The 11,981-nt window shown below is 36.7% G+C and overlaps 1 protein-coding gene across 1 annotated transcript; it reads right to left on the bottom strand.

Moving 5' to 3' along the window:
• Nucleotides 1-416: 416 nt before the first annotated feature.
• Nucleotides 417-11,613, bottom strand: LOC127850779 (serine/threonine-protein kinase 38-like). Its single transcript, XM_052384080.1, has 9 exons — nt 11,492-11,613; nt 9,410-9,502; nt 8,424-8,475; nt 7,479-7,629; nt 6,507-6,650; nt 4,482-4,617; nt 3,964-4,122; nt 1,411-1,619; nt 417-710 (listed from the first exon to the last, which is right to left on the bottom strand). The coding sequence occupies exons 1-9, from the start codon at nt 11,571-11,573 to the stop codon at nt 417-419; spliced, it is 1,320 nt and encodes a 439-aa protein (XP_052240040.1). The 5' UTR covers nt 11,574-11,613.
• Between the last annotated feature and the right edge of the window lie 368 nt (nt 11,614-11,981).

Raw genomic sequence — 11,981 nt, 5'->3', positions numbered from 1 at the left:
TGGTTTAACTTATATCAAAAATAATAAACGCACAATGAAGTGGAAAAAGTGATAGCATGAAATACATATTCTGAATACTTTACATACACATATTTCGTCATGTTTAATTAAATAATCGGTCACTTTTGTCTCTGATTAATCAACCAAAATTTTGAGAGCAGATTCCAACCAAGACGGGGCAACAAAAAGACTGAAATTTTACTTGTGAAATGTGGAATGGTTTATATGCAAACTAATAACATTTTATATGGACTGACCAACAGACCAACAAACCAGCTGACAGAGTGACTCCTGGGCCCGAATTGTAAGACTTATATCGAAAAATAAACAATATTCTTAAAACTTTACAAATACGTAAACTACTTGAAAGCCAAGTCAAAGGTGGCAGTGGACACTTTTTATTAAATAATTCTCCCTTAAGAATAATATATGAATGATATAAGCAGCATGTTGAACATGAATATATGCAAACTCCAGCAAACTCCGAGGTATTTTCTAAAGTCTAAGAATGGATAAGTGATTATGAGCCCTAACCTCTCAAACTTTGTTTGGCTGGGTAAAATAAAATTTAACTGACCATTTTCTAGGCTTTCTTTGACCATCTTCCTGTACTCCTTGACGTCTTTGGGATTGGTGATCTTTAAAGCTGCATCAATCAGGTTAAACAACTCGATTCGATCAGCTCGACTTAGGCCCATGTAGCCCTCTGTCTACAGGTAAAGAGAATAAAGTATAATATATTTCACTTGAGCATCCATAACTCAAACAAATCTCATAGTCCCCTCAAAATGATAACTATTTTAAGAAAATATTACTCCTTTATACCCGTGAATTAATTACTTGATTACTTTTGTTGTTCCCTTCTCCTCAGCAATATTGAAATCTATCCTCTATTACTCGAAGATGTCATTTACACCGCTGTGCAGTTCTGTCTGATATTGAACCAAGAAACCGCCATGCATGTGTCCATGCAACAAATTAAACTAAATTGGCTTTCACCAAACATCATACTTTTAACAACAGTTCTCCAGTTAGTATTTGAAAACACCAGGGTGCTATTTTGACAAAAGGGCACTTTAGCGCTCTTGGTCATAATACCTCTATTGCATATTTTCAATATCAGTATGTGTCATGTCAAATATAGATTTCAAATTACAAGTTTTTTATAAATTTAAAATATTGCTTAAACAATTAATTAAACTTGCTTCATTATAAGAACTAAGTTGATTAATTGAAACTGCAAATAAAATTTGGATTATTATAATGGGATAAGATTTGTTTAAAGGGCATGACTCATTGTCTAAGCGGAAGGATGCAACCTTGGGGTAGCAATATGCTGCAGCCTTTTGTGTATGCCTAGCTATAGGCTAAAGCAATTCATAAAATACACAAAAAATGAACACATCTCACGTTTCCTATTTCCTCATATCTCTTCTGCATGTCCCATACGCTCGTGTATTCCTCGGTCGTGTACAACCCGCTGAAAATTCGCAGCACATTTCCGATATCCTGCTGAAAGTTGCGAACCTGTAGAATACCATCCGTGTCCTTTATACTGCGCGCCAGTCCGAAATCAATAATCTTCACCTTCAACTTGCTATCCAACATCGCGTTCCCACCTTGAGCATATAAAATATTTTTACTATATGAGCCTCACTTTGGGCATGTGCGTAAAGTGTCATCCCAGATTAGCATTTGCAGTTTGCAAATCATGTAGGACTCACACCAGTTTTGGAGAAAAAAATATTTCAAGCCAAGAAAACTAGTAAAACAAGAGGCCCCAAAGGGCCCTGGGTCGCTCACCTGAGAGACTAAGATGGAAAGAAACAAAGATTAAAAATCTTCAGCAACTATTTCAAACTAATAGTATGACAATACTGACTTTAAAAATAAGGTGTTTCAAAGTATTCACAATAGGCCTATATGGAAAATTACCCCACCCACCCTGGCGGCCATGTTTTTAATAACCAGATTAAAAAAAATATATATATAAGGAAAATGCTTCTTACATACATATAGAGAAAACTGCCCCATCCCCTGGCGGCCATTCTTTTCAACTGATCATTACCATTTTCATACTCATCCGCCATATCAATAAAACCAATGTTTTAACCAAGTTTCATGATGATTGGCCAAAAATGTAACTTTTAGAGTGTTCACAAGCTTTTTTAGTAAATAAATATAAGGACAGGGGACAAAATTGTCACAAAACCAGGTTTTCATTGTGAAAAAAAAATCTGATAAAGGGAGAAAACTCAAACTGAACTTTTGAAATGACCAAAAAAAATTAACCCCCTTTGTAAGTTTTTTTGTTTTTTTAAATCTATTTTTAGTCGTGGCGACCTTGACATTGGAGATATTGACGTGATTCTTTCGTGGGACACACCGTCCCATGATGGTGAACAAATGTGCCAAATGATTTTAAAATCTCACAATGAATGACATAGTTATGGCCAGGACAAGCTCATTTATGGCCATTTTTGACCTTTGAACACAAAGTGTGACCTTGACCTTGGAGATATCGACGTAATTATTTCGCGCGACACACCGTCCAATGATGGTGAACAAATGTGCCAAATGATTTTAAAATCTGACGATGAACGACATAGTTATGGCTCGGACAAGCTCATTTATGGCCATTTTTGACCTTTGAACTCAAAGTGTGACCTTGACCTTGGAGATATTGACGTAATTATTTCGCGCGACACACCGTCCAATGATGGTGAACAAATGTGCCAAATGATTTTAAAATCTGACAATGAACGACATAGTTATGGCCCGGACAAGCTTATTCCGCCAGCCCGCCAGCCAGCCAGCCAGCCCGCCAGCCAGCCAGCCCGCCAGCCAGCCAGCCCGCCCGCATTCGCCAATCTAATAACCAGTTTTTGAATCTAATAACCAGTTTTTTCCTTCGGAAAACCTGGTTAAAAATGCCCCCCACCCCCTGGCGGTCATGTTACTAGATAGATCAAAATCATTTTTGAACTCAACCGTCGTATACAGAAAAAAAATGTTCTGACAAACAAATGTCATGAAGATTGGGCAAAAAATGTGTCTTCTAGACTGTTCACATGTTTTCATTATATACATATAGAGAAAACTGCCCCACCCCTGGCGGCCATGTCTTTTCACTGATCACGACTATTTTCAAACTCACCCAAGATATCCATAAAACCAATATTTTGATGACGGCCATGTTTTTTTTACCGATCCGAACCATTTTCGAACTCTACCGCCATATCCAGTAAATAAATGTTCTCCTCAAATTTCATTAAGATTGGACCAAAAATGTGACTTCTAGAGTGTTCAAATGTTTTCACTATATACATATAGAGAAAACTGCCACGCCCCCTGGCGGCCATGTTTTTTCACCGATCTGGACCATTTCATAACTCGTCCGAGATATCAATTAAACCAATGTTTTGACCAAGTTTCATGATGATTGGGCAAAAATTGTGACTTCTAGAGTTTTCACAAGGTTTCTCTATAGCCATACATGTATGAGGAATACTGCCCCACCCCCTGGCGGCCATATTTTTTTAATGGACCAGAACCATTTTTGAACTCAACAAACATATCATTAAGACAAACATTTTGACAAAGTTACATGAAGATCGGGCATCAAATGTGACTTTTTCAGTGTTCACAAGGTTTTTCTTTTTTTGACCAAGTGACCTAATTTTTTACCCAGCATGACCCAGTTTCGAACTCAGTCGAGGTATCATTGGGACAAATGTTCTGACCAAGTTTCATGAAGATCTGACGATAAGGACAAAAGGGGATCACAAAAGCTCACCATGAGCACATTGTGCTCAGGTAAGCTAAAAATCGGACCGAAAATGGCTGGCATTTTGATATAGTGCAATCAGATAATCATTAATCGTAGTCATTGGAAAGCTTTATTTTGTATTCTAGGTACCTAGAAACATAACAAACTTCAACAAACATCAACATTTAACTTACTGTGCATATCATTATGTGTCCATCCTTCGTTGTGCATGCAGCTGATTGCCTCTATCGCCCCATCCAACACATAGAGTGAGAAGGGTTTTACAAGATGTCTGAACTGGGGCTCTTGAAGCCTTGCCATGTGCTCGTCAATGATGCTGCTAAATGTCTTAGCTGAAAGGATTTAAGCATTTATTAAAAGGGACAATTACCCAATTCTTGCCATGTGATTTGTTTCTTAATTGCTATAAATTATAATATTCTATAACTCATATTTTATGTTTTGGAAAGCAAATTGTCAAACATTTTTCTTAAAAAAAACACCTTTCAATTCCTCATAAAAATGAAATTGATATACATGTTCAGAATTAGTAATATTACCTTACATCAACACTAAACGGTAGTGTGCATTTCTGTTTTGTAGTCAGTCTAATTACATTTGTTTTCTTAATTGATTTCTATATATTTAATGAATATATACAGCCCAAAATGAAATAAATGAAAATGGCCCTAAGTCATTAACATTCATATACCAGATTGGAGTATTTCCATGTGGATCTCAACCCTGTTGTCAATAATTCTAAACATGTACATGTGTGGAACGTGACCCGTGGCATTCAGGTCCATCCAACAGCGCACCTCATCACCACGAAACGTTGAGATCATTATCTGTAACCAAAGCAAGGATTGTTTAATACTTATTCTACCACGCCACGTGACTTGTTTTCTACATACAAAGAAGAAAAACTACGTTGGTTATAACCCCGATATACCAACGGTTGTTTAAAGTGACGTCACTTTGATTGTCCGCGCACTGTTTATGAATGAAGACGACGTCATTTGATTTTAATTGTTGTGGTGACGTCACGTTTTAGCGGAAAAGTGGAGGACATTCGGTTAATATAATTCTCATTTATACCCTTAAAATCGCGGATAACTTATTAATGAAATCGTGTTAGAATCGAAATAATCGACGGGTAACCGTTGGTTATTGCAGTAATAACCAGCGGTATGTCGTTCCGTTGCTTGTTAGCAAACCACTCGGGCTACGCCCTCGTGGTTTAATTCCTACGCATCGGAACTCCATAACTTTGGTTATTACCGCAATAACCAACGGTTACCCGTCGATTATTTCTTGATTAACAGCCTGTACATCATGTTACTTAAATGAAGAACCATTTGGACCTTGTTCTGGGAAAAATTAGCTAAGTGCATGTGTGTAATGTGCAAGTTTTTTCCGCTCCATTTTGGGAAAACGCCACACTGGAATTTTGGGAATTTCGCGTCGTGAAAAACCCCATTTTGGGAAAAACAAATATTAGCAAAACTGGCTCAATTGGGAAAAATAATCGCATGTAAATAGTGTTTCTTATATTCCAAAGAAGCCGTTAACTGGTAAATAACAACTATTTTGATAACATATTATTAAAATTTTACAAAATATTATGAACATGTGTGATAAATGCAGGTTTTTTTAATCTGATTTTGGGGAAAAGGCCTGGCCTTTTTTGAGGTGAAAAAAATAGCGCGAAACGCCAGATTTTGGGGGAAAATAAGGAAAGTCTTAAATAATCAATTTAACATATTTTACTGTTCCTAAAACAAACTCAAGGCAACAGATAATTTAATTATGCAATATTTTTCTATTTTCTACACTGGATCAGGTTAAATTAATATATTTAAAGGTTAAAAAAATTTTTTTTTTATTTATTTTTATTTTTTTTTGAATTGGGAATATTTTTTCATTGGGAAAAAAACTTCCAGATTTGCATTGGGAATGGGGCCGAATTTTGGACCTGTGGCATAGGGCGGAAAAAGCGTAATGTGCCATCCCAGATTAGGCTGTGCTAAAAGACTGAATTTTTGTTCAGAAGGGACTTCCTTCAAACAAAAATTTCAAAAAAGCAGAAAGTGTCTTCCCTGATTAGCCTGTGCAAACAGCACAGGCTAATCAGGGATGAGACTTAACACACATGCACTTGACCCAATTCTCCTAGATTGCACCTCAAAAACCTGCCACAAGGATTGCATATCTGGAAGATTGGGAGTCATTTACTCGGATTTTGTGTAACAGAACTTTTAAAGTGGCAGTCACAGAAATATCAGCACTTAAAAAATCCTTATTTACTTCTCATTTCCAACACATTGAAATCAGAGTTTCAAAACTTTCCAACTCTGGGCAAGCCCTGATTACAACCCACAATCCAATTGTTCAAAAAAACAAAATCTTTACAGTATTTAAGGTTTTTTTCCTGCTTCAAGCTATCAATTTTCAATAAATGTTCTGTTGCGTTATCATGTGACTAAACACATATTCAAATAACAATGATGGCTGATGCAATGGTTATCTAAATGTAACCTATGTTTAAGTTTAACAATACATGACGGTTGGCAATCACTGACAAAATGAATTTAATTTTTGTTTCTTTGTTATTTTTACAAATTCCTGAAATTATTGACCAGGGACGTTTTTATCGATTCAAAACTTATAATCTGCTGCAAGCAAATGAATATTTTCACTCAAGTTTTGTAAAAATCTATTAACACAGTATTTTTACCGTTTTTTGAGCATGTTTTTGTCCAGTTTTTAGGTCCTTGAGGACGACTATGTCTCCCACACCAGAATTTCCCTTCCCGAGCGTCTGTTTAAGTTTTTCAAACTCCTTCAGCTCACGGTAAAGTTTGCCTGGGGAAACTGATATCTGAAATACATTAAAAATAATGGATCCAGAGAAATATTTAAATACGGTATATAGTATTTAATCACATCTATATATTTAAACACTAAGTAAACAAAAAAATGTATTAGTACGCATATAAGATTTTTGATAAAGAATCTTCTGCACCTTCTGAGAAATTGCAGGATCAAGTTATAAAACATGTCTTATCTAGTTTTTTTCACTTTTTGAAAATGGACAGACAGACAGACGGATGAACAGAGGAAGAAATAGACAGACATACATAAAACCCGTAAGTTAATTTGAATGCCATGTTTTATGATCTGGAGCTCTGAATCAGCCGGATCAAAACTTAAACTTGATATATAAGTAGTGTAGATAGACTCGTACACCAAAAATTAGGAAAATATCTGCAAGCATTTAGCACAAAAATTCGGAAAACTGTTATTGTAGAGAAAATGTCAAAGTCCCATTTGGAGAGAAAATGTCAAAGTCCCAGGCCCATAACTTTGCCATAATATTAGTGGAACCGTACAAAACTTGAACTTGATCTGTAACTCATACAGGTAGACTCACAAACCATAAATCAGGTAAATATCTCAAAGCGTTAGGGAAAAAACCCTGGAAACGGAATGCTAGATGGAAGGACAGACAGACTGATGGGACAGTCCGACTACTATATCCCACCCTACTGGGGACGTAAAAAGATGCATGACAGACAGAGAGTAAAACCTGTTGAAAACGGTAGGGGACTAATAAGACATTTAATGAAAGACCAATACACAGAGTAGAAAATTCCAAACAAAGGTCGGACATTTCTTTAAGAAGGCCAATAATTGAAGTAAAGCTTACATGACTCATATCTACGACAACCCCTGAAGGTTTCTTGTAGTTTTTGTGGAAGTCCAAGAGTTCCAGACACGCCTCCACCTGGGTTTTAAGTTGAGGATCAGACTTTGGGACAGCCAGAATGTTGGCATTGGATCCATCCCAGTGCAGTTTGCTATGGTTGATTAAAAACAGATTATATGAGCCTTGTTCTCGGATAAATGAGCTTCATGCATGTAAAGTGTCGTCCCAGATTAGTCCGTGTAGTCTGTACCGTCTAAACAGGGACGACACTTTCCGCTGTTATGGAATTTTTCATTTTAAGAGTCTCTTGTTAGCACTAATCCAGCTTAGGTGGAAATTGTAATCCCTGATTAGCCTAGGTTGACTGCACAGGCTAATCTGAGTTGTCACTTTACGCACTTGCATCGCGACCAGTTTGCCAAGAAGGCAGCTTAGTTAGAGATATGTTTGCAATGGCCTGACACAACAAAATTTCTGCTTATTTTTAATTTTTATTTTATCATAAATGTACTCATGGATTAATTCTTAACCCTTTATCGAGTATTTTTACGTATTTGTTGTCCCTTAAAAAGTTAAATTTAATTTGAGACCTATCTTTATAAATTCAAGTTTTGAAGGCTTCATTTTCCAATTAGATACTGATGAGCAGCAGACAGCATAAAACCGGAACAGACTGCAAGTTACTCTGTAACTGCTACTGCTGTTAGCACACAGCCATTTTCACTGTTCTTCTGAGTGGGAAAGGATTAATGAATCAATTAGCTACCATTTTTTCATATGAGATCTGATCAACTTTAGTTTGATGTGAACTAAGATTCTCTCACCATTTTGGGAATGGGGCCGGGTCCCTTTGGATTAGGAAATATAGCGTACTTTTGTCAACTATTGGGAAATAAATGATGTTGATTTTATGCTTACAATACTTGACTGTAAAAGTTCTCTCACCTAACACCTTTATATTCAATGTGTGGTTTGCCATGGCGATCTTCCACATGAGCTGTAAATGTACAAAAGAGCAATTATATGTTGGTTTATAAGCCTGTTTCGATGTTTATATTGTACAATGTCATATTATACATTAATCAAACACTAAAAGGGATGACCGTTCTAAGGCGGTGACCCCAGCTTTATTCTACTGTGTGTTTATGTTGTTTCGTATTGTGCTGTTCTGTTTTTGCAATTGGTCACTTGCCATTAATAATGGACCACAAATGTGTGTGTAATAGAAATGTAATAATGCTGAAGCAGCTGGAGTTTCACTTCTTCATATTGATGAATTAAGCATTTTGAAAATGGGAAACAGTCTTCATTCTTCAGCAAAATTGTTTAGAACACTGGGTCACACTTAATGACCTTATATGCTACATTCTGGGAAAATTGGACATAAATGTAAAGTGTCACCAACAATTAGCATGTGCGTTTTGGGACAACAGAATCCACCTTAACTGGATTTTTATTTAGACAAGATTTCCTTAAAACAAAACATTCCTTAAAAGCGGAGAGTTTTGCCCCTGATCAGGCTGCGTAGACAGCACAGGCTAATCTGGGACAACACGTAATAAACATGCGCTGAGCGCAGTTTTCTCAGAACAAGGCTAAAACAAGACTATTGCCAAGCAATATATGTCCCCTAACGCCTCCACCATTATCATATTTTTTTTTATTTGTTGCCATAGCAACCAAAATTGTTGACGGAACAAAATGAAATGACGTGCATAATGTCTATATTGCCATCTATCCATGTTTTAAGTTTCATGAAAAAATATGAAGAACTTTTAAAGTTATTGCAGGATCCAGAAAAGTGTGACAGACAGACTGACGGACTGACAGACTCACAGAGCGCAAACCAGAAGTCCCCTACAGTGAAACCGGTAGGGGACAATAAGCACACATTTTCAGAACACTGGGTCACACTAAATGATTAAAGCTACCTTCTCCTGTTGACAGACTTTTGATTATCAGGTTGAGATTTTCTTGAGTTGTGGGCGACAGGTTGGCGAGGTTCATAAAGGGATCTGCTGCATCTGAAATAAAAATGGGCCTTACTCAGTGAAAGGGGGGTTTAATGCATGTGCGTAAAGTGTCGTCCCAGATTAGTCAGTGCAGTCTGCACAGGCTAATCAGGGACAGAACTTTCCGCTTGTATGATATTTTTCTTTTACACAGGCTTTTTCCGCTCCATTTTGGGAAAACGCCACACTGGAATTTTGGGAATTTCGCGTCGTGAAAACTCCCATTTTATAATCATCACAAAAATATAATCGCAAAATTGGCTCAATTGGGAAAAATTATCGCATGTAAATAATGTTTCTTATATTTCAAAGAAGCCATTAACTGGTAAAAAACGACTATTTTGATATCTTACTATTAAAATTATACAAAATATTATGAACATGTGTGATAAGTGCAGGTTTTTTAATCTGAATTTGGGGATAAGGCCTGGCCTTTTTTGAGGTGAAAAAAATCGCGCAAAGCACCGGATTTTGATTTTGAGGAAAAATAAGGAAAGTCTTAAATAATCATTAACATATTTTACAGTTTTTAAAAAAATTCAAGGCAGCGTATAATTTAATGATGCAATATTTCTATTTTCTACACCGTTGAGGTAAACTTATATATTTTAAGGTTAAAAAAAAAAAATAATTTTTTTTTTGGAATTGGGAATTTTTTTTTTCAATTGGGAAAAAAACAACCAGATTTGCATTAGGAATGGGGCCGAATTTCGGACCCGTGGCATAGGGCGGAAAAAGCCTGTTACAGAAAGTCTTTTCTAAGTAAAAATCAAGTTTAGGCGGAAAGTGTCGTCCCTGCACAGGCTAATCTGAGACGACACTTTACGCACATGCATTAAAGTTATACAGACCTGATAAAAGACTGAACATTATTCAGGGCTTCACTCTTTTGAATTCATTGGACTTATTGAGTATCGGATTTCAAAAATATCCTTCTATACATCAATATCTTTATAATGCAATTCAAAATAATAATCATAGAGAACAAGAATATGAGTGAAACTGATGGATGCTTCCCGATGATGCGCTTTGTCAATGTATGTGTTAATAAACACCTAAAAAAAATCTATTTTTAGCCTCAGTGACCTTGACCTTGACCCCAGTGACCTCAAACCTCATCAAAAGGTAGAGGTCCATGCAAGGTACCTACATGCCAAATATGAAAGCGATTGGTAAAGTATTGAAGGCGCTATGAGAAACGGTAGCGAAAGTGTGACAGAAGGAAGTCTATTATTAGCCTCGGTGACCTTGACCTTGACCCCAGTGACCTCATCAAAAGGTATAGGTCGATGCAAGGTACCTACAAGCCAAATATGAAAGCGGTTGGTCAAGTATTGAAGGCGCTATGAGAAACCGTAGCAATGTGACGGAAGGAAGTAAGGAAGTAAGGATGGACAAACTGGCAACTACCGGTATATGCTCAGCCGGAATTTTATTTCAGGACGCATAAAACACCTAAAAAAATCTATTATTAGCCTTGTTGACCTTGACCCCAGTGACATCAAACCTCATCAAAAGGTAGAGGTTTGACATTTGTATGTGAAAAGTGTAAGATAATGGCTGTGGGCAGGTTTGTGTCTTCAGACAAATGGACAGACAGACAGAAGTCCATGTTGCAGTACTCCAGCTAGGATTTTAAAATTTTGTCCAAAGGGCACCTGAGCTCATGCGGTCATATTAACCCTGTGGTATATTTTCAATATAACTGAGTGCTATATACATGTATTTCATACTACCGCTGTTAAAACAGTGTTTTTATAATTGAACAAAATACTTCTTTCACTCTGTAAACTCTTGAAACTACAAATAAAATTTGCTGCATAATAATGTGATCACAACAAAAAAGGGCATGAAGAGGGTCCATGCGTAATAGTGGGATCTAGGGGCGGCAGGGTGCTCCACCCTTCATTTTAGGTCAAGCTGGAGCACAGGAGGGGATTAAAATGCCTTGCAAAAGCAAAATTTGCTACAATCAAAGATGCCAGCTATCAATCATTATACCGTTTCTCTGTGTTTCTTTTGGAGGAGATTTGAGTCTGAAGGCCATGTGAGAACTGTCCATTGTTTTACCGTCATTATTCATGATTGTGATCTACCAGAGTACTATATCTGGCCACGGGTATCTGAAACAAAATAAAAATAAAATGACATACATGTATAAGTATCAAATGTAGCCGAGGAGTGTGTATATGAAGAAATGATTTCTTCATATACACAATCTTCGGCTACATTTGATACTTAAATGCTTTCAAAAAAAGACCTTGCCTTTTCAGAAGTTCACACACTTCTAACAACCACAATTGCATCTTTGGCAGAAATGAAGGATGAGAAATCTGGGGATAAACTTTCCAAATTCTTGAAAGAAGTCCCATCTGAGCCTCAAATTGATAAGGATGGCCTTTGTACCTTTGATTTTCGATCACATACAATTAAGGATGGGGCTACTCAAAGACAAGAGGCCAGGAGTGTTTGTGTTAAATTTGTGGAAAAC

This window comes from Dreissena polymorpha, chromosome 11 (assembly GCF_020536995.1).
Source record: "Dreissena polymorpha isolate Duluth1 chromosome 11, UMN_Dpol_1.0, whole genome shotgun sequence".
Classification (NCBI taxonomy): Eukaryota; Metazoa; Mollusca; class Bivalvia; order Myida; family Dreissenidae; genus Dreissena; species Dreissena polymorpha.
This window is presented reverse-complemented; position numbering and strand designations above follow the sequence as displayed.

Bases quoted from the DNA above. Each gene is read 5' to 3' on its own strand.
- LOC127850779 (XM_052384080.1), bottom strand. From the start codon at position 11,573: ATGAATAATGACGGTAAAACAATGGACAGTTCTCACATGGCCTTCAGA. The intron at 8,476-9,409 runs GTAGCTTTAATC...GTACATTTACAG, and splicing joins AAGTCTGTCAACAGGAGAAG to CTCATGTGGAAGATCGCCAT. The intron at 4,618-6,506 runs GTAAAAATACTG...CTTTGGTTACAG, and splicing joins AAAAACATGCTCAAAAAACG to ATAATGATCTCAACGTTTCG.